General features: G+C 35.9%; 1 protein-coding gene across 1 annotated transcript in view; it reads right to left on the bottom strand.

Annotated features, from left to right (window-relative positions):
- The window catches only part of mRpL38 (mitochondrial ribosomal protein L38), a 95,482-nt gene that overhangs the window by 62,081 nt on the left and 8,934 nt on the right, over positions 1–24,467 (bottom strand). The window contains exons 3-4 of the mRNA XM_090380865.1: positions 16,214–16,422; positions 11,525–11,643 (exon numbers count right to left, since the gene is read on the bottom strand). Of these exons, the coding sequence (XP_090236991.1) occupies positions 11,525–11,643; positions 16,214–16,422 (328 nt within the window). The remainder of the gene's footprint in view (positions 1–11,524; positions 11,644–16,213; positions 16,423–24,467) is intronic.

Raw genomic sequence — 24,467 nt, 5'->3', positions numbered from 1 at the left:
CAAAGGAGGTTAGGCAGGCGAAGGCAGATTACGAGAGATCCTTGGCAAGGGATGCGAAGAAAAACAGCAAAGAGTTCTTTAGTTATGTAAACTCTAGAAGGAAGGGGATGAATCAGATTGGTCCACTTGAGATCGATGGGTCAACTGTTGATGACCCTGCTCAGGTAGCTAACAAACTAAATGAATATTTTGCATCGACATTCACACATGAGGAGTTATTCAGCGAGGGGAATGCCAGAGGTGTATTCAACTCTAGCAGTAAGCTAGAGAATCTTGTAATAACTGAGAGCAAAGTGGAGGAGAAATTGTTGAAGATAAACACAAGAAAGGCACCTGGGGTGGATGGGATCTATCCAGTTATATTAAAGGAGGCAGCAAAGGAAGTAAGCAAACCCTTAGCCATAATCATGAGAGCTTCCTTGGACTCAGGGGAGGTACCCATGGACTGGAGATGTGCAAATGTGACCCCAATTCACAAAGGGGGATCAAAGGCTGACACAAGTAATTATAGACCTGTGAGTTTAACTTCTGTTCCCGGAAAATTAATGGAGGCACTGGTTAAAGAAGCACTGCAGGATCATCTAGACAAGACTTCAGTTATAGCTAGGACACAGCATGGTTTTGTTAAGGGGAAGTCTTGCCTGACCAATTTGATTGGATACTATGATGCAGTCACAAAAGAACTGGATGCAGGGAATAACTTTGATATTATATACTTGGATCTTAGAAAGGCTTTTGATACTGTTGCACATGGAAGACTGCTGCACAAATTGGAGCAGTGTGGCATTGGAGGCCAATTGCTGCTATGGATAAAGGGGTGGTTGAGGGGGAGAAGACAGAGAGTGGTAATCAATGGACACTGCTCATCGTGGACTAATGTTATTAGTGGAGTCCCTCAGGGTTCAGTATTGGGTCCTTTATTGTTTTCTGTATTTATAAATGATATTGATGATGGTATATCAGGCTTAATGTCCAAGTTTGCAGACGATACGAAGGTTGGCAGGGTTGTCAAGGACACTACTGACACTATGCTGCTGCTGCAACAGGATTTGGAAAGGTTGAGCAGATGGGCTTCGAGGTGGCAAATGAAGTTTAACATTGACAAATGTAAAGTACTACATATGGGAAACAGCAACCCCAGAGCAACGTATCAACTCTGTGGTACTACACTGACAGTGGTAGAGAATGAAAGGGACCTGGGGGTGGTTGTGCAAGCAGATATGAAGTTCTCTGAGCAGTGCAGACGGGCTGCAAGAGTAGCTCATGGTGTATTGTCAATGATATATAGGAATTTTTCTAGCAGGGATAAGGAGGTGATTATTCCCTTGTATAAGGCAATGGTCAGGCCACACCTAGAGTACTGTATACAGGCCTGGAGGCCTCATTTCAAGAAGGATGTAGAACTGCTGGAACGAGTACAGAGAAGGGCAACAAGATTGGTGAATGGGACAAAGGGGTGCTCTTATGAAGAAAGGCTTAAGTTTTGCGAATTACAGTGTCTGGAAACTAGGCACCAGCGAGGTGATCTGATAGAGGTGTACAAAGCCTTGAATGGTTTGAGCATGCTCAATGCTGATGGGATTCTTCCTCTTGCTCAGAGTAATCACCTGAGAGGGCATAAATTCAAATTGAGGAAAGACAGATGTAGGATAGATGTGCGGAAATTTGCCTTTAGCCAGCGGGTGGTTGGTAGGTGGAACAGACTTCCATCCCTTGTCGTGGAAGTTGATAGCCTAAATAAGTTTAAGGCTCAGCTGGACAGGTATTTCGAACGAACAGAGGGGTGAAGTGGAAGTGGTTATTTTTATTTATTTATGTTACTTTTTTTTTTTTTGGCTGATGCTGCATAAGCTTGCTTTCTTGCATCAAATGCCTCTGCTAATGCTAATGCAAGAGTTGCAATTGTTAAAACACACACACACGGAGGGTAAAGGAGAGAACTAAATAGTTTTTAGCCCATAGTATTTTTTAAAATAACTGTACTTTCTTTAGTTTATAAAGAAATGAAATTATAACACCTTATGTTAACTCATTTCTCATGAGTGCTCTGGCGATTTTTGTAATTTTCTGAGTTCCAAACATTAATTTTTTGGAACTAAGAAAATTAGCAGAATTAAGTGGCTGTTCAAAAAAAAAAAAAAACCCCTTTAATCAATTCTAAACTCTCATAATATCAGTTCTCCAAAAAGTTTAGAGAACTGATTTTCAGTTCTCCAAAAACATAATTTTCATAATTATGTTTTTCATAAACACGATTGACATAATTTTCTGGCTAAATACACCAAACTAAACTCTTAATTTTTTTAGAAAATATGGCAATCTGTTTTAAAAATTTGAAGTGTAATACAAAATAACAAAACAGTATGTGTATGTAACAAAAAAATATATGAAGTATACTATATGACCAAAGGAGCCTCCGTAGCTGAGTGGTCATGAGCGGGAGTGCAGTAGCACATGCTCCTTGAGTAGACTGGGGTTCAAGCCCAATTGCTAAATATGGTTGATCTGCCAACCCACACTGGACCAGCGTGGCAGATTATGGTCCATTTCCCTCAACATGAATTGCTGAGGAGGCTTCCATCCTGCAGTGGGTTGATAATAGCTGCAGTTCACTTCATATGACCAAAAGTATTCAGACATGCTATTGCAAAAAAGGACTTTGGCTTTTAATTCAAAAATATAATACACAGTAGGGTCACCTTTGGCCAGTATGACAGTCTCAACCTTTCCAGGTATATTTCTACCAACATCTGGTAGGCATGTCTAAGAATATATAAATTCATACACCGACCATTGAATAAAATTTAAAATTTAAAATAAAATTTTAAATTTTAAATTTTATTCAATGGTCGGTGTATGAATTTATATATTCTTAGACATGAGTTTTCCCGACCTCAGAGGCCTCTTTCAGGATAATCTGGTAGGCATTGGTCAAAACTTACATCCAATCCTCTAGAAAAACACTTGTACCACTTCTGAAGAAAGCCATCTTTTCTGCAGCCTAATCTGCTGCTCCAATTTGTCGCACAGGTATCCACTGCAGTTCAGGTGTATGTTCCCATCTCTATATACAAATATTCGTTTTGCAACTGTCACTCAAAGTTTTTAATTTGGAACAGATATCCTCGTCAGAGAAGATTCCATTCCAAGATTACACCTCGGGATGAGTTTAGTATCTTGTGGGGTGTTACTAGAATCAGAATTATCCCAATAGATGTTGCTCACAGAAGCTGTTCTAAATTCTTATCGTTTTTGGTCAACAAGGATGTCATCAGCACAAAGCAGTTTGACTGTTTATGGGAAGCTTACCAGGCCTTCCAAACCATTTTTCTGTCATACTGTCACACACCGAGGTGTTGTACCTGATATGGCTTTGGTTCTGGATCTATTTTTTTGCTGAGGTAACATTTCTTTGAAACTGGTATAGTTTTCTAGTATGGACTTGTTGGGGTCCCTGAACATTTACTAGTGTTAAAAATAACACTAGTAAATGAGTTATTTTTTTAGATTTGTTGTAAATTTTTTCTAATTCTTGTTGTAGAAATATATTCCTTGATTATCACTGTTAATAACCCTACCCACCTTACTGTCATCAGTTATATTTTGATATGAAACTTGTAATACAGTCTGTCCTCGTATATAATACGTGTTTACACTACACGAATTCAATCATACACGATTTATAAATGGGGGAACGATATCTTATAAAACACAAACCGAATTCACTTATGCACGATTCGCCTTTGTGTTTACAAAAAAATGGCAGTAGAATGCAGAATCACCCCAACCGAACGCAACACGATAGGAATGAAGAGAAGATTCTGAAAATGTATTTATGTTTTTATATCAGTGAAGGGGAAACACATTTCACCATAATAACGTAAAAACCAACACAATTCCAGCTATCGGTATAATCACAAATGCAATTAGATCAAGTTTCCTACCAGTTTATAACAGATTCCACTAGCAGAAACGCAACTGGAAATTTTTATTATTTTATGGTAATAACCCCTAGAAATGTGCTTTAGTAAAATGTGAGGTATTAATAGTGTATCCCTGCCTTTACGGTGTTGTTTATTCAGTTGACACGCGTGCAGCTTTGTTTACGTGTATCAAGCGTGCCTCTTCGTTTTGTAATTGTGCTTTATTCCCTAAAAATGAGTAAAATACTTAAAGGGTGTGAAAAGGAAGCGTCCTGATGAAGACACTGCAGATTCAGAGAGAAAAGAAAAGCAATATCGACAAACAGAGGCAGACTGGATCAAAAATTCTCACCAGGGAAAATTTGTAGTGGCCTCATACTATGGTTTATGGCCAAAATCACACCGGCCTCCGGCCCACCGAGGTTTCCCTGGTAAGGCTTATGGCCAGTCCGCCTCTATCGATAGAGAAAAAATATGAAATTGTGAAACGTTTTGAGCGAAATGAAAGACCGTGTGATACTGCACGTGCTACAGACCTAAATGAGGCAAAGCCGAGAATTACAAAGAATGCAGAGAAAATAAAAACAACTTTCATAGCAGGAACAACTCAAAGTGTAATTAAAATCCATTAGATTAAGACACAAAGAATTGGAAAAGATGGAACGGCTGTCATCTGTTTGGATAGAAACCCAAACAAAAAACAAGTTTGCTTACGATAGAAGCAAAAGAATTAGCAATATTTTATTACGTAATAAAATACGTAAGTATTTTATTACAACTATTGCACGAGGGTTTCTAGGAACACAACTATCGTGCTATACGAGGACTGACTGTATTAAGATTCATGTCAAATATCATTGACATGAAGCTTAACTGGACTCAGGTAGACTAATATTAATGATCCACTAGCATCAGTCCATCTGAGCATTACCCATTTATAACCATTCTTTGTCTTCTACCTGTTAACCATTCCTTTATTTAAAGTTGGTTATCAGCAGTGCTTTTTTTGTAAAATAATAGGTGCCAATACTCATTCTTTGGTATCAGAAAAAATTGAAAATTAACCCGGTCTAAGTCCGCCCTGTTTTTGTCTAATTTTTAACCCTAACTTGAAAGTTGCTCCCCCCCGAAGAAAACTAATAATTTTCATAATTTCTACTCAATTTACAAAATTGAAACTCTCAATATACATAAACAGAAGTATATTCTTTGATTTCTACCTTTAGCGCTCAGCAAAAACTATTAATTCACTCTAAAACAGCAAAAATGTACGATCACATTTCAATTTATTAAATTTTGATGTTGGCAAAACAAGGTCCAAGCTTTGAAAATAAAACGTGTTACAGCATTAGTTCAAAAATTTGCGCATCAGCTCGGTGCCTCTGGCTAAAACGAATCAACGCACGCAGAGAGATAATTGACTGGTCAAGCTTACATCATTAGCGTTACCAAGGTGATCCAAGAAGAAAATGAAACTGTAAACAACTTTCATGGAAAACAAACAGTTGAGCATCATTACTTGCGAACACTAATTTGCATGGCTCACTTACAACAGTTGCTTTATTGCTTTTCTAATTGTACGAAAGAATTGCAACAAATTGGTTTTGAAAAACTAAAATATTGCATTTCCTTTCTTCAATATGTATTATCTACTAACAAAAAATCAAGGAAATTCATCTACTGGAAGCTATACTGGAAACGGAAAGAAAAAAACTGTCATAAAACTGATCACTACAATGCGCATTTCATAAAAAAAAAATAAGTTCGCTTTATTGTAATTGTTTCTAGAGGACTAAATCAGAACAGCAGTTTCATGGATGTATATTTGATCTTCTTACGATATTTCAAGAAAATATTTCTATTCATAGCTGTGTTATAAACTTTGAAAACTGATATCGAAGGAACTTCACATGCATCTCACCTGGTGTACAAACGAAAAAAAAAATGCACAGCTAGTAACAGATTGTGAGAACAATCCGTTACTCGTAGTGAGGGATTGGGAAATTTTAAGTAATTGTTATTGAATACTTCGATATTTCCTTGATATGCATTTGATACCATCAAAAAATTTCCAGAGAAAAATTGAATTTTCATTATCACACAACGCCCAAAAAATTCACCATAAAATGTCATGTGTTTCAATGTTTGAATTCCATTCTGAGCTGCAAATGTAATTTCACTTCTCTTGCGCTGACAGAGTAGCCGTTCACCGAATGAAGAAAAACAGGGTTCATTTTCAGGAAATTTCCAATTCCCTTCTTTCACTTGAGGGAAAAAAACTCCTTAGGGGAGGGAGTCCACCCTTTCTAGTCCGACCGTGGAGAGAGAGAAATAAAAAATACCCTTTTGGTGGGGAGAAGGCCAAGAGATTGTCAAAGGTCCAGTGCACTAACTTTCATTTGTTTTATTTGTTATTATTATTTATTTATTTTATTATTTTTTTTAATTGTTTTTTTTCTTGTGTTGTTATAGCACTCGATCCTGGATTGGGGCTTTCCTGGGCCGGGATAGTTCTTCTCTTTTCTCCTTCCCTCTCTTCATCTTATACAAGTTTTTCTTTCCTCCCTGGGAAACTCGTTCCCCAGGGAGGAGGGCGTGCAGATTAGTAGGGAAGGCTTTGCCCTCCTGCTAGGGAGCAGTACCTGGAGGCAGTCATTCAGGTGATCACTGCTTCCAGGTAGCCAAAATGCCAAAACATAACATCACATCACAATACAGAACACACACATAAGCTCACAAACACAGTTTTTTTTTCCTGTCACTTTCTCCCGTGCGGGATGAAAAACTTCTCTCTCTCTCGCCTTCCTTTTCATCTGTCTTCATCCAACATGGGATATTCCTAAGCGGGATGATTTTTTTTTTTTTTGTTTCTCACGACACAACACACACACTGGCCTTACCTTGACAGTGCGCAAAAACTGAACAGAGCAAAGAGGCGGAGATGAACTTTTGTTCTAGGAGCCGCCCATACAAAAACACACACAAAAAAAAAATAATAATAAATAAAAATAATAAAAAAAAATAGCATTGCAGCTCTAAGTCAGCTTCATCCTAGGATGGCGAAACTGCAATTGTTTTAGAGAACAATATTTTGCATTTTTACTTTCTAACATTATTTTGCTTTATAGCTCTGTTACAATATTTTGCTTCGTTTCTTTACATTATTGCTGTAGCAAACGATATCGGTGTGCATGACGTTTCATCACAGATTCTGGAGTTCTAATTAGTCAGTTCATCCTAGGATGCGGAAGTACTAATTAGCCTGATTTTGGTCTGGCACTCATTTGATAAAAAATCCAGAATAATTGCTCTGGAAATATTAGCTAGTGAACTGCATTATAAATTTCAAACATCGCTGTATTGCTTATCCTTTGAGTGACCGCATGTTTTCGCCTTGTACAATTGTTTTATTGTGGACACTTTCTTCCAGTCAGTAAAGTCATTATTATACCTATAAAGTAATTCATTATGTTGGGGGAAAACCGTTTTTGCTCCTAATTGATGTAGCACTTTCGAATTTCGCAAAGTGGATTATTTGAACACAACATACATTAGAAGGTCGGTAAAAGGGTTGATAATTGGTGGGCAGCATTCCGACAAACAAATTTTCTGTTTATACTCCGGGATGACCACACGGTCAGAGATCCCGAAATAGAGAAAGAGGAGAATACAAGAAACCGCACTGCATTTAGCAGTCACCGACTCATCTGCCAAAAACCACAGTAAAACAATAAAAGTGATGGGGAGTAAGTCTATTTGTCAGTGGAGTTTATCTGTTTATTGCAGCTCAGAACAGCATTATGACCGTGGATAGTGAATTTATTCGGCTTCTGAACTAAAACAGAATTTCTCCCTTTGCGATGACATCAAAGCGTAACAAGCAAATATCTTCTAACGATACTTTTTGAGCAGCCGTTAGTCGCAATCTGTTAGCTTTGTATTGTTAGAAATATTGCAGTTATGTGAAGAATACACACTTCAAGAAAGAACGTTATTCATAGCGGATAATTTTTTTTCTTTCTTTTGATGCACCAGTTTCGAAGTTTATAACGTAACTATAAATAGAAATATTTTCTCGAAATTTGGTTAGAAGATCAAACCCAGGAAACTGCTGTTCCGATATTGTTTACTAAAAACAATTACAATAAAGCAAACTTTTTTTTTTTATCAAATGCGCATTGCAGTGTTATCAGTTTTACACCAGTTTTTCCCGTTTCCAACAGATGAATTTCCTTGATCTTCTGTTCGTAGGAGCAATACATGTTGAAGATAGGATATACGATCTGTTCACCTTCCATAAACTGTTATTGCTACTGTATCGCTTTATTGCTTCTTATGTCAAAAACAGTAGCTCCTGTTCGTCTTTTGTTTATTTACACTTCTCCCTTTCCGTCTCGATGTAGCGGTACGGGTGACGTGATATATACTTCCCATGCTTCGCTCGTATTCAGGCGGAGTTGTTTATCAGAACTGCTCCTCTCTGTAAAAAGAAATTTGCGCACTTTACACCAAGAAACGAATCAAGTGTCTGGTTTCATAAGCTCTAGGCTGGTTAGGGCGGGGGTAAAAAAATTAATTGAAAAGGCCTAAAAAAATGCATACTTGATGTCACATTTTTGTCATTTGCGTGAAATTCAATAGACGGTTTTGAAAATTTAAGTGGGAAAATTCAAGAAAACAGTTCTGGCTCCAACTATAGCGAGTTTCAGCTCTGTAATTAGAGTAAAAATTATAGAATTAACTTGCTAAACCCAGTTGGGGCTGGTAAGTAACCCAACGGACAGGGATATGGTTAAAAGGATATGAAAAGTACTCAAAAAATTTTTTCCCCTAATATTACTTTAATAGTAATGTTTTTAGAATAAGAACAAGAAATTAAGTATATTTACACAGTTTATTAAGCATAAATTTATTATTCAAGTATATAAAAAAATAAGTAAACTGAGTAAAATAAGTAAAAATAATTTCATAATAAAGTTTTTGTAGAATATTCCAATTTTTATTAAGTTCTTTGAGTGGACCGGGGTTCAAGCCCGTGACTACTGAATACGATAAATATTTGTATTGACGATTTATTGTAAACTCTACTGACTTGGTTGTCGTTCCGGAGTATAAACAGAAAATTTATTTTAAGTTCTCATCCAACACCCTATGCCGACTTCTTTTCCTCCTCTTTGTGTGTCGGTTGCTGAATGAAGTTTCCGAAGCAGCCACGAATCGGCATATTTTACTGGATCGAAACGGGTCAGCAGTGGGCCTACAGATTTAAGAAACAGTAGTGAAGAAACTGTTTTGTCATCAATAAAGTGCTGGCGATCAGATTCATTTGTGAAAATCCTCGTTCACATTCACTCGGTGAAATTGGTATCGTGCTCAGAGCATTCATCAAATGCTTCAATTCTTCCAAAACCTTCTTATCAATTAGGTATCGACGAATTGCATTTAACTGTAATTGACAATTTTCTAACTTCATTTTCACGAAATGCCAACAATTCATGTTTAGAAGGATTAATACCTTTGTTGTCCTTCTCTCATCATCGGTATTGACACTAGTTCTTAAATTTGAATTTTTTCTTTTCTTTTTTTTTTTTTTCTTCTTTTTGAAACTGTCCAAAATATTGGTGTCATTCGGATATTCAGGTGCTGTGACCATGTAAACAGAGATAAGGAAAATTTACGGTAAAATGTGGATAACGCAGTTCTGCGAAACAACAGATGATTATTTGTTGCAGTAAAAGAAAATCACTTTTCTAATTCTCGAACAGGGCACTTACAGCTGATTCATAGCAGTGTCCAACCTACAGCCCGCGAGGAAAGTGAACTAAAACATTTTAAATTTTGTTAATTATCAAAAACATTTTCTAATTAAATGTTTTTTTCAGTAAATGTAATTGTGTATTGTACTTAATAAAATTTTTTAATATTTTCAACTTTACTTTTACATGCAACAAGATATAGAAAATGTAACACACCAAAGAAATCTAACTTTGAATTTTTTTTGAATATGGCCCCTATATGGGAAAAGGTTGGACACCGCTGCAGTAGAAGGTGGGCCAGAACCCATTGGGAATACACCTTGATCTGCTCACTCTTGACCAGCATGACTTCTCCGTATGTGGGACAGGTGGTCGGATAGGTTTTACCAGGGACCACTAAGTTGTAGAATGCTAATCCCTTTAGCTCTCTTAATTTGCGCAGTAGCACTAATTGTCTAAATTGCCTGAAGGCCACAAATGCAAACGGTGCATACCGAGTTAATTCTCTCCTAATCTGTTTGCTATATGAAAACTTTCTTCGCACAACGGAAACTATTTTAAATGTATCTTCCAAGAGTAATTCAAAATAATTTAACAGAGGTCCAACTGAGTAATTTAGAATTATAAAAATGGTTATAGTTTTATATAGAAAATATCTTAACAATAATAGACAGTAAAAAATGCAAATTTAGTTAAATCATTTTAAGCTTATTTGAATAGTAGGTAAACTTAAAAAAAATTTACAGAATATTACAAATTTCAAAGTGCATTGCATCCAAATGTCACACGTCACTGTTAATAAAGGTGTCGGTACACTGTACCTTTGTGTACCATCCCACTGGTTATCAATATGTTGATTTAATAGTGGAAAATATCAGAAATGCTTTAATTTTTTGTGAACTATCAGAAAAAAAAAAAAAAACCTGCAATAAATTCCTTTGGCAACGGAACTGAAAAATATTAGTGTATGATAGGGGGGTGCAGTATGATACCTGCATTAAGGACGCGTGAGTTAAATAAACAATCCAGTACTGAGCCAGCACATAATTCATAGAAGAGTTATGAAAGAATGACATAATAAAATATTCATGTTTTGTATGACCAACTCCCTAAAGTATGGCCACAAATAGCTCTCCATCACTATACAGAATTATAGACTCCCTGCCTAAGTCCAGTAAGGGCACACATTTTAAATAAAACAGCATACTTCTCCACCAGAGAAATGTTCAATTTACAGTAGTGCAATATCAAGGCAACTCATGGAAGAGTGCTGCCACAATATGAGCTTGATGCGCTACATAGTAAACTTTGCTTGCTTAATGCTATGTGCAGACTAAGGCCATGCACTTCATGTAAAATCACATCATGCCCTTGACAACAATCATACTACTCATGCATGTTGCCAATAATGCTGCTACATGAAAATGTCAAGATATAATGAGACTGTTACTATACCAGTGTTAACAGAGTGTTCTTCATTTTCAGAATGCAGACTCATAGAGATCACATAACAGGTTAATCTTTACGCTTTTCACATCCTGGTAGTGAGTTTGCAACTAATTTTGTTTTTCGTGTAATTCTCTTCCACATTCTCCAACATACCTGCCATATTTGATTGCATTTCCTTCATTAGACTATGCTCCAGACAGCTCTAAATAAGGAAACTTTAATTGTGGTCACCCAGTCTTTATTGTACAAACAGGCTTAATATAAATTGCCAACAGCAGCTTATCACAAAAATCAAATGGCACTTGGAGCATTTAATTAAAGGGTAAATCAAATTACGTTATACAATAAGGCAACGAGAGTCTGTGGTTCTAGTAATAAAATGCATCATATACTTACACAAACCAGTGTATGTATTCCAATTCACTATTTTCAAGGTGACCATCAGGATTAGTCAATGTGAGTGTCCACAGTTCTTCAGGCTTACTTTCAAAAATAAAACAAGGGGCATTTTGGGCCTTAAAAAAAAGTAACAAGAAAAATTTAATTACCTAAGAGCTACAGCACAGCAGATGCATTATACTCTTGCTTAGTAAATGTTCAGAGAACAATATTAGTATTAGTAATGGCTGCATGGCGCAAGAAAGCCTATGGCTTATGCTGCACCAGCCAAAAAAAAAAAAAAAAACCGAACAAAACAATGATAAAAAATAAAATAAATAAATAATAATAATTAATAAAAAAAAAGGAAATGAAACCTATCATCCTATATGTAACTGAAGTAAAGATCCAGAAAGATAACTCTAATATTATGATATAGGCTATACTAAAAATTAGAAAATACAGTAAACCCCCGCTATTCGCAGAGGTTATGTTCTTGAGAAATGCCACGAATATCGAAAACGCGAATACTGAGTTATGGCTCCCATAGTAATAAAGGGGTTGCGTTCCAAAGTATGAAATATATAAGAAAAACTAGTCTAAAATTTTGTCTATGTATGCTCCAAATAGGCCTCTGGGGTTGGGTATATTCATAATATAATTTTAAGTATTTTTCACCAACCGTATGTTGAAATGACAAAATAAAATGAAAGCCAAAATTTTTGATAACTTTATAATTAAGCTTATGATAAATTACTATTTACAGTGGATATAAAACAATTAAAATATCATAAAATACAATAAAATATACCAGGTTAAAAGTGATAAAATATCTGAAGCTTTCGAAGGCTTTGTTTTACGGATATTATATCGCTTTTAACCTGGTATATTTTATTGTATTTTATGATACTTCATTTGTTTTACGGATATTTTATAGCTTTTAACCTGGTATATTTTATTGTATTTTATGATATTTTAAGTGTTTTATATCCACTGTAAATAGTAATTTATCGTAAGCTTAATTATAAAGTTATCAAAAACTTTGGCTTTCGTTTTATTTTGTCATTTCAACATACGGTTGGTGAAAAATACTTAAAATTATATTATTGTCTATGTATGTATTATATGTACCTTCATAATATGACTATGTATATAGACAGTACATAGTGAAATGCAAGCATATGGAATCAAAATGAAAATAAGAAACAATTTAATATTAAATATAATATTTATAATAAATTTCAAACAAATCTATCAAACTAGCACCTTTGCTAGCTAAAAAACTTATCCCGCCAGTGCTATTACCAGTTTTGCTAAAGTGTTGATAAAGGAGTTTTGCCTTTTCATGAATGATGAGTGAACTTAACGGAATTTTATTTTGAGTTCGGTCTTCTATCCACAGATTTAAAGCCTTTTACATTTTTTCTGATTTAACATCACGAGTTACAAAGCAAATTTTTGAAGCAATTAACACGTTTTCAAGGACATTACGGCGGATTTTTTCTTCCGATTTCTTGATTGATCGTACCATTGACTCATTGATTTTATAATGTTTTGCCACTGAGGAGACACTTTCACCATTAGAAATTTTATCTAATAACTCAATTTTATTCGCTAATGTCATCACCTTCTTTGACCTTTTCACATTTCCCTTGTTATTCGTAGCCATATTTTTGTACGGGTTAGAAAGAACTTGTCCACAATAAAGTCACTTTCTTCCATTAACACACTCGAAAAAGTCTGTTTTACCCTGCAAAACTGTAGATTTATCACTTTTGTAAGCATATCAATTTATAAATTTATCAATTTATAAATTGATAAATTTATTCAATTTATAAGCATATAAATTAAAAGCAAACGACAAAACCTTCCATGACAAGCGCATAACACATACCGAACAAGAATTAGCGAGAAACATCCACGCTCGCGATTTTGTCACCCCTTTCTCCCCCCATCCACTGAGCACTGTTTTGACTGGGAAAGATAATTTTAGCCACGCTCATGTTTTTTTATGGCGGAAAATGTTCAAGGCGCTTTAAAATTCACATTTTTTTAGGTTTCATTTTATATTAAATCAGTGACCGTGAATACACGAAACTGCGAATAGTGGGGGTTTACTGTATACACACACACACACTTGCTCCATAAAGGCATGAAAATAATCTTGAGATAGCATAAAGAAATTGCAGAACAAAAAAAATATAGTGAATAGAATGGGATGACAGCCAGTCACACTTGGACATGCATTCTTTCTTTTTTTTTATGAACAGTTTGTTGGCCAATTTTGGGTTTGAGAATGCAATTCACTTTCATTTTTCTTTACAAATGTGTTTATGTCAGTGTTCGAAGACCATACACTTCAAGAAGCCATCACTTCCACCTGCTAAGTGGACAATATTTTTTAAATCTGAAAATGCAATGAGGATAATCTTAACAAATTCCATCAGTCCCTCAAACTCATAAAACAACTGATTTCATTTTTAAAAATCAGTAACCATTTTTTGATGTTCTTCTAACTAGGTCAGATTATATAATTCATACCAAGGTTTTTAACAGAAATCTATGGACAATTTTGGGGTTTATTCACTATGCATCATGAATTGCCCCCTCCCTCAGAGTGAGCACACTGCTGTATCCTCTTAAAAAAAAAAGCTAATAGAATTACCTTAGTGCTAATTTCGGTATTCCTCCAGTACAATACTGTATAGGGTTTCAATCTGCATTATTAACATAGTAGTGGATGTATGTGCCACAAATTCATCCCATGTTGAATTTCCACAGAGTTCTGGTTTCAGCTCAGTTTTTCTTCTTCTGCATTGCTGTGTTGGAGGACACAGTGCAAGTGGAAAATAATCTGGATAACAAGACTGCTGTCACTAAAGATATCATTTAAATATATTATTATCCAATATAGTATCAGAATAAAATTATAAAGCCACTATTTTCAATATATTTCTTGCCTGTTATCCACATGCACAAAATTAATGATGTTCAGCCTTGAAACATTATTAAAAATCATGTTTTTTTAGCATACATAGTGTTTTCTTTGATATCATCTGGGCACAAAGATGGCCCAAAAGTTCCATTTTCAGTTTAGAGAACAGCCAGAAGTCAGATAATACAAGGTTCGGGGAGCTGGGCGGCTGCTGCGCAAGTGTGGTTTTCATTGCAGCCAAGAACTGCTGAACTGCCATTGTCGTGTGATCAGGCACATTGCCAAGGTTCAAGATCCAGCCATCCCTTCCATGTTTTGAGGTTGTCCTCACCTCACATTCCCACACATATATGTCGAAACCTCAGTGTGGTAAGCAGCAGTAATACTTCGCGCTGTAGTCACAAATTCATGGTGAACTATGCCTTCATCATTGTAAAAAATTATCAGCATAACTAACTGCATTTTGCTGCACAAGACCTTGTGGGCCATAGGGATATTTTTATTTGCCATTTGGACGATTCCATCTTGTTCTTGGGTTGTAAGCAAAGTCCTCACCTCACATTCCCACACATATATGTCGAAACCTCAGTGTGGTAAGCAGCAGTAATACTTCGCGCTGTAGTCACAAATTCATGGTGAACTATGCCTTCATCATTGTAAAAAATTATCAGCATAACTAACTGCATTTTGCTGCACAAGACCTTGTGGGCCATAGGGATATTTTTATTTGCCATTTGGACGATTCCATCTTGTTCTTGGGTTGTAAGCAAACACCCAACTCTCATCTCCAGTGACTATTTTCTTAGGAAGCTTGAATCCTGCATATCTTTTTAGAACAAATCACCATTAAACACACTGTGCACCTTCTCTTGGATTTTCTTTCTTTTTTTTTTAAATGCCTGCCTGCTAAAATGTTGATATACATTCCCAACCAAAAGACCTAATGACTGAACTCAAACATCTTAAACAAAATGAACTTACAACTTCAACACATCATTGAAGATGCCATCCAAAAATTCTGGAATCCTCGATCAAAACATCCATTTATAGCGATAAATCATATATTTCAAGAACTTCTGGGAGAGTGGATTTCTTCTCCCAGGTTTTCAGCCCCACCACATGGAGTCAGGAGTGGTGCCACCAGTGACCAAGCAATAAGGGAAGATTAGTTGTTAGTGTGTTAACAAGTTAGTCCTATATACAAAAAAGAAAGGTGTCTTGCCTTTCTGTTAACTGAGCTAACTTCTTTACTTTAGAAGAGCAAAATTAAATAACTTTACAAAAATAATGTTATACTATAATCAATCGCTCTTTTAAGTAAATCGCTTTCAAAATCACTCAGGAATCTCTAGTCACTCGCTTGGCAGTCGGGACTGATTTAACAGGCAATACTTTATTTGGCAATATTTTACTTGGGCATACTTTTAGAGGACATATCTGCTGGACGACTCATTACCTTTATTCAAACACGTAGTCAAAGTGAAGAACACTTAAAAATTACACTAAAACAAAGGTGATGTTTTTTGGGTTTTTTTGCCTTATTATACCAGTATATCACCATATGTATCTACAATGATGTAACCAATTTGTTGATATCGAAATTAATTCACTATCAATAAATTTGCAAAAAAAACTGTCATCCCAGAAACTTCTCTTGCAAAATGCTTAGTTACAACTTTGGCTGCCAAAATTTATGTATACCTTACAAGTTTATATAAAAACACATAAGTGAACACATGCATTCTCACACAATCGAATGAAAAATGCCCTACCTCAGATGGAAGAATGACATTCCCCCTGTGAACTGGAGTAACGGTTTCCTCATCATAATCATAATGCACATCCAACGCCACATAAGGTGTAAAGTATCCATGTTTATAAAGGTCTATAAAAATTCCATAATGATCTGCAACTTCTCGAATGTGTGCTGGACCAATGCTTTTTTTCCATTCCTTCTTCACATCATCCAATGGTATTTTTACTTTATTTTTTTAAAAATAATAATAAGTTTTACATATTATTATTTTTATACAATAATATAAAAAAAAAATATATATATATATATATATTATACACACACACACACACACACACACACACACACACACACACACACACACACACACACACACACACACACACACACACACACACACACACACACACACACACACAAAAATTTAAATTAACTTGAAAAAATAATAAATAATAAATAATAAAAAGGAATGAAAGCAAACAAGAAAAGATGGTTGTAAAGCATATTCGATCATACTGTCACAATGTAAATTAAGAATAAATCACTGCACAAGGACACATGATTATGATAACAATTAGGTTATCAGATTATTCAGAATACGGATTAGATTATTTGTCAACTGCAGTGATACTGATATGTAACATTTTAACTACAATGGTGTAACCATTGTTGTCTTCACTTTAATTTATTTTTTTCACACACTAGTCACGCTGTTGCAGTTGGTTTTTAGTATCATTAATAGTGATATTTCACAAATTCAGCTTCAGCATTATCATGGGATGCTAGTCTTAATTTATAATCTGTTTTTAAATTTGCTGTACTCTATTAGCATTTCCATTAGCATACTCTAAATTGATATTAGATATATATTCCCTCTTAAATACCCTTATTCTTAATTTATCCCCTCCCCATTTCTTCACTGTTTCTATATGGTAGTGGTTTTCATTATATTTGCATCTTACTTGGCTTACCCCCTCTTCTTGCCTATTCTTAATTTAGGCCGCCTCCGTAGCCAGGTGGGCAGGAGCAGCAGTGCATAGCACACACTTCTTGATTAGACCGGGGTTCGAGCCCGTGCCCACCAAATACGGAAAGGTCAGGGAATGACCACCGCATATCACCGGAGCAATATGGCCTTAGTTGCTAATGCTCCTAAAAACCAAACAACAACAACATTCTTAATTTAATTTACATATATGTGTAAACACACACAGTGTAGCATAAACTTCTAACTTTCCATCCATCTGGAAAGCTCATGCAACCAGCACATTTTAAGAATCACAGATTAAAAAAAAGAACAGCTGTACCACCTAACTAACTGGTAGCAAAGAGAGAGAGAGAGAGAGAGAGAGAGAGAGAGAGAGAGAGAGAGAGAGAGAGAGAGAGAGAGAGAGAGAGAGAGAGAGAGAGAGAGTGTGTGTGTGTGTGTGTGTTCGTTCGTTCATTCGTTCCTGAGCCAGAATACAGAAACTCCACTGTATTCATATGAAGGTACTTTACCTAGTAAAAGCTAATCAATATAGTGAATATGTTTATGCAATATAGTATTGAGTTGTGTTGTTGTTTGCGCTGGGTAATCAACCTCTTAGCCTAGTGGATAGTATGCCACACAAAGCCAAAAATATGCTACTTTATGGGTTACTAGACAAGGACTTGTAGGAATTAGGTATCTGCTCCTAGCAACCCAATACTTTTAAAGTGTATCCTTCCTATTCTGATGTATGCCTCTCAAATCGGGTCCTCTGCTCCTGATTTGCATTGTAAGACCATCCTTGGGATCAAGTATTGATGATTGAAATAACTTAAGAGAGTTGCTGGCTACCTGTTCACTATCTCAAACCTTAGCATTAAAATCTGGATGCAAAGATAATCAATAGAAATATACACAATTGCACAAATGCTCACGGGGAGATTAGATGTGCCAGTCTTGGAAGATGTTACTAAACTGCATTCCATAGATATACAAAATCGTGGGGCAAATCCCCCACTTCACACGATTGTTAACAATCTCATAGGCCTTCAAAAATTCTTACTGTAAAATGTAATAAAAATGTTCAACTCCGTGCAGATAGATGCTGAAAAATTCTTGAAAGATGCAAAGCAAAGAAGAGCTCTTCCAGAATTCTAATAGACTTGATAATAATCTAAGTGGACTGTGACAATATACCAAATTGAACTACGACAGAATAAAACTGTACTTCAAATATCATGAACTTAAAATTCCTACTTTAAGAAAAATAATGTAGTTATGCATTCATTAATAGGTGTAAATATATTCTTAATACGTCTATATCATAATAGGAAAATATATATTTAACATAAAGTCTGTTTATGCAGTATTTTGGAAAGAACCTATATATGCAGTATATGTAGCCCACTGTGCCAGTAGTACCTTGTGACCTGGAATGTATATAACACTGGAGTGGTTTCTCTGCGGAAATAAATGGATGTGAATAATAATAATAATAATTATTATTATTTTATTATGGTGTACAAGAGGATCAGAAACGTGGTGAAAAACACCAATGTGTTGTGTTTATTTTAAAACAGAAACTAGATATTTGTAGAAGACCAGAAAAAAAAGTGAAAATTGTAAAGTACCTATGAAGGAGTAAGAGCTTTGGCTTTTCAATAATTTATGATATAAAAGCACAATCAGTGATAAGTAGAATGAAAAGAAGTATTTTAAAATTAAGCCTAATGAAAGCACAGCATATACATTAGTGTGGCTAAGAACTTCACATTATGCCTGACATTACATTCTAATAGGATAGGCAGCCATAAAAATAATGTCATATGAGCATTATTGTTATAGTGCAGGTAACATACCTATATAAATAACACTCATCTGTCAAATAAAAACATAAAATAAATGAAGCATATCGTCATGATACTCTTTTGGGGTTGACCAAACATAAAATGCATAAGAAAATGACTATCAGGTACTTGTTAATTATCCTCCTTCCAGCAGGAACATCACCACCCTAACGTCACTATTAGGTTAAACAGGCACTCCCCAACTTGCGTAATACTCAACTTAGATAAATTTGACTTTACATAGGTTTTTGCCGGCCAGCGAAAACTTAAAAAAATTGTTGAAACGTATTTTGCATCCCATAGGTATAAATGGAGGTATTGTGAAAATATCATAATGTGAACCCAATAACACATTGTTTTTTTGGTAATTCCAAGACCTTGGAAGTTGAAATTTTCGCTATATAACTAAGCTATTTATCTCTATAAAAGGTCATATTTATAATGGAAATTGCACTATACTTTCATCATTATCATATGTTCAGTTATAAAAATCAATTTTGAATGCCTCTGTGATATTTTTCTAAAGTACATTTCTGGAGGTCATGACCATAAAACAATTTGCAGTTTCCAGTTTATTGGGCTTTTCTGTTAGTGCAATCTATTATAAATGGGTAGTAAACTCAATCTCTTATTGCATTTGCAATAAAACTGATAACTGGAATTGTGTGGGTTTTTACGTTATTATGGTGAAATGTGTTTCCCCTTCACTGAAATCTTCACTCAAAGAAAAAACATATATAGACATTCAGAATCTTCTCTTCATTCCTATTTACTTACAATAATGAAGGGAAAGCGACCAAAGAAAGTGCAAGTGGTGGCAATGCTAGGAAACGAAACAAAATTGATTTAGAAATGAAAATGAAAATTATTAAGAAGTACGAAGCAGGACAAAGTTTGTCATCTACTGCAAGGGAATTAGGTTTTGCTGTTTCAACAGTGAATAATATTTTAAAGGACAATGCATGTAGAAAAGAACATGTTAAAAGATCAATACATTTAAGATCAACAGTGATCACAAAAGAGTGTCAGGTGCTATATTGAAGATGGAAAAGCTATTAATAATATGGATGGAAAATCAGATTCAGAAGCGAGTACACCTGAGTCTAATGGCCATTCAAGAAAAAGCAAGAAGTATTTATGAAGATATTAAGGATAAGTATGGCAAACCCAAAGCCAAGTTTGTGGCAAGCAATGGGTGGTTTAATAGATTCAAGCGTCGTGTTGGTTTCACAACACATAAAGCATGCAGTGAAGTCACCAGTGCCGATTCTGCAGCTGCAGCTGCAGAGAAATTTTGTGATGTGTTGGAAAAAACCCCTTCTAAATCTCCACAGTGGCATACTTATCAGCTGGAGATGTTGATTCTGGCAATGATGCTCAAAAGTTAAAACTTGCTGACATTCTGCCTGTCCCCTCTTTTTTTGAAATTTTATAATTTTGAAATTTTTGTAATTGCACACTTGTAATTTTGTACACTTTGTAATTTTTCCAGCACATGAGATAAAAAAAAAATTAATAAATAATTCTATTTACACGTTCTTCGAACATTTCTTTTTTGCTTCAATCAAAGTCAGGGAGTGGCTGTACTGACTTGTAAACCTAACCTAACCAAATGGGTGAAGGATCACCTCTGAATCAATCCATCTTTCTGCTAGTGGTGGGAAGATGGATAGGCTTGGATGTCTAAGGAATTGTAATTTTTTCAATCAATATCAGGGGCTATACTGAGTGGTTTTCATTAATATTATAAATGATTAATTAAAACTTTTGTTTTCTAAGCTAAACTTGAACATGCTCCCCCCCGACTTCAAAACGGCCCTGAGAATGAAAAATCACTCATCTGTTAACTCTGATCAACTAATGCCAATACAATAGTAATATCAGAAACAGTGATATTCTCATATACCAGATGCAGAATCTGAATACAGTAATACAATCTGCACAGGGAAGACAGAGAAGTTTATAATTGCAAACCATATCAATTCAAGAATATATTCTACAAATGAGAAGTGCCAAAATATTACTGAGTTGGTCTAATGTGATCTAAATGTCAGGAAAACATGGGATGCAATATATAACAATGACTATTCTTATTTTTGCAAAAGCAAAAATAAGAGTAGGAGTGCTTTATAGGCCTAATGACTCTGATGAGTATAATAAGATACTGCACAGGGAAATAGAATGGACCAGTAAATCAGAGAGTCTTATAATGGGAGATTTTAATTGCCCAGATCTTGACTGGAATTTGTGTGTTGGTCACTCACACACTAGTCAGATTTTGTGGATTTATTGGATGATTGTTTTCTGCAGCAGCATGTTCGAGAGGCAACCAGAGAGAGAGTAATACTCTTGATCTGGTTATCAGCAGTGATCATTCGTGTATTAAGAATTTGCAGATAAAGGAACCACTAGGTGGCAGTGATCACAGTGTACTGATGTGGGATTTACTTAAAAATATAATTACCATCAGGGGTAAAGGAAAGGGTTTTTGCTTCCGTAAAGGTGAGTACAGTGGTCTCAGACAGTTTTAAATTCTGAACAGTGGAATCAACTGACGATGTTACCAACAGTAAATTCTAAGTGGGAAAGTATTCAAGAAATTAATCGTGGATGCTACTAAAAGTTTCGTATCTATTAAGAAATATTGTTCAAGGTTTAGGCCTAAATGGTTATCAAATGAACTCATGAGACTCGTAACAGAGAAGAAAAATGCATGGGATGCATATAAATTATGAAGCGACTCAGAAGCCTATGGCAGATATAGGCTAGTCTGTAATCAGGTGACAAAGGAGGTTAGGCAGGCGAAGGCAGATTACGAGAAATCCTTGGCAAAAGATGCTAAGAAAAACAGCAAGGATTTCTTTATTTATATAAACTCTAAAAGGAAGGGGATGAATCTGATTGGTTCACTTGTCATCGATGGTTCGACTGTTGATGATCCTGCACAGACAGCAAACAAACTGAATGAGTATTTTGCATCTACATTCACACATGAGGAATAATTAAGGTTTGAAAATGGCAGAAGGTTATCAAATTGTAGCAGGATACATAATGATTTTGTAATAACTGAAAGCAAAGTGGAGGAGAAATTGTTGATGTTAAACATAAGAAAAGCACCTGGGGGTGGATGGGATCTATCCAGTTATATTAAAGGAGGCGGCAAAGCAACTAAGCAAACCCTTAGCCATAATTATGAGAGCGTCCTTGGACTCAGGGGAGGTTCCCACAGACTGGAGATGTGCAAATGTATCCCCAATTCACAAAGGGGGATGGAAGGGTGACACGAGTAATTACAGACCAGTTAGTTTAACTTCTGTTCCAGGTAAAATAATGGAGTCACTGGTTAAAGATGCATTGCAGGATCATCTAGACAAGACTGCAGCAATAATTCAGACACAGCATGGGTTTGTTAAGGAAAAGTCTTGTCTGACAAATTTGATAGGATATTATGATGTGGTTACAAAGGAACTGGATGCAAAAAATAATTTTGATATCATATATTTGGATTTCAGGAAAGCTTTTGACACTGTTGCGCATAAAAGACTATTGTACAAATTGGAGCAGAATGGTATTAAGGGTAAGTTGCTACAATGGATAAAAGGATGGTTAAGTGGGAGAAGAGGGTGGTAATCAATGGGTGCTGCTCTTCTTGGACTAATGTTATTAGTGGAGTCCCACAGGGTTCGGTGTTAGAGCCACTGTTGTTTTGTATATTTATCAATGATATTGATGAAGGTATATCAGGCTTAATGTCAAAGTTTGCAGATGATACAAAGGTTGGCAGGGTTGTTAATGACAGTGTGCTACTGAAACAGGATCTAGATAATTTGGGCAGATGGGCTAAGAAGTGGCAAATGAAGTTTAACCTTGACAAATGCAAAGTACTGCATATGGGTAGAAGTAACCCCAGAGAAACGTACCAACTGTGTGGTACTACACTTAAGGTGGTAGAAAATGAAAAAGGCCTGGGAGTAATTGTGCAGTCAGATATGAAGTTTTCTGAGCAATGCAGACAGGCTGTCAGGGCAGGTCATGGGGTTTTGTCAATGATATATAGGAATTTTGCTAGCAGGGAAAAGGAGGTGATTATCCCTCTGTATAAGGCAATGGTCAGGCCACGCCTTGAGTACTGCGTACAGGTCTGGAGGCCTCATTTTAGGAAGGATGTAGATTTACTTGAGCGTGTACAGAGAAGGGCAACAAGATTGGTGAGGGGAATGAAGGGATCCTCTTACCAAGAGAGGCTTAAGTTCTGCAAATTGCAGTGGCTGGAGACTGGGCACCTGTGCGGTGATCTGATTGAGGTATATAAGGTCTTGAATGGGTTGAGCAGGCTGAATTCTGATAGGATCCTTCCACTTGTTCAGATTACGCACATCTTTTCTTAATTTGAATTTATCAATGATAAATTCAAATTAAGAAAAGACAGATGTAGATTAGATGTGCGGAAATTTGCCTTTAGCCAGCGGGTGGTTAATTGCTGGAACAAACTTCCATCTGTCGTTGTGGAAGTTGATAGGTTGAATAAATTTAAGGAGGAACTGGACAGGCATTTGGAGGGAATGGTGTGATTTTTTTTTTTTTTTTTTGGCTGATGCTGCATAAGCTCATACACTTGCTTTCTTGCATTAAATGTCACTGCTAGTACTACTACCACCTTGGTTTTCCAATAAATGTGCTAAGGCTGTTCAAGAGAAGAATGTAGCATATCGTAATTGGCTTGTTTCTAATTCTTCAGTTTCATTTTTTGCCTACACCAAAGCTCGCAATAATTGTAAAGCAGTTATTAACCAGTCCAAACTAGAGTTTGAACAGGCTAAGAGTAGAAAACTTGCTTCTTGCCCTAATGGTAGCCAAGCATTCTGGTCTCTTGCCAAAGCTATTGGCTGCAACTTTTGCCCATCTCTGCTCCCACTTCTGTCCAAACCGATGGTTCCGTTGTCACTTTAGCCAAGAATAAAGCTGACCTGCTAGCATCCCATTTTTCTTTCAACTCATGCATTAACGATCCACTATTCCCAACACGCTCCATTCAATGCCTCCTGTGGTCTTCCATCAAAAGGATATCAGAAGGATTTTGATGAATCTTGATGCTAAGAAAGCTCCAGGTCCTGATGGTATTTCTCCATTTGTTCTCAAAACCTGTGCTCCTGAACTTACTCCTATTCTTTGCTGCCTTTTTTCACTTTCTTATTCCAAAAGTGTTTTTCCTTCTGCTTGGAAATTTGCTCATATCCAGCCAGTTCCTAAAAAGGGTGACAAATCCCTCCCATCCAATTATCATCCCATTGCAATTACTTCTACTCTTTCTAAAGTAATGGAGAAATCAATTAACCGCCAAATTTTAAACTACCTAGAAACCTTCCGTCTGATCAACGATCGCCAGTATGGATTCCGTCAGTGTCGATCCACTGGTGATAATCTGGCTTATGTTACCCATTTATGGACTAATT

This window comes from Mastigoproctus giganteus, chromosome 9 (genome assembly GCF_048544385.1).
Source record: "Mastigoproctus giganteus isolate SK-2022 chromosome 9, ASM4854438v1, whole genome shotgun sequence".
Taxonomy (NCBI): domain Eukaryota; kingdom Metazoa; phylum Arthropoda; class Arachnida; order Uropygi; family Thelyphonidae; genus Mastigoproctus; species Mastigoproctus giganteus.
Note: the sequence above shows the minus strand (reverse complement) of the source record. Positions and strands in the feature narration are given on the sequence as shown.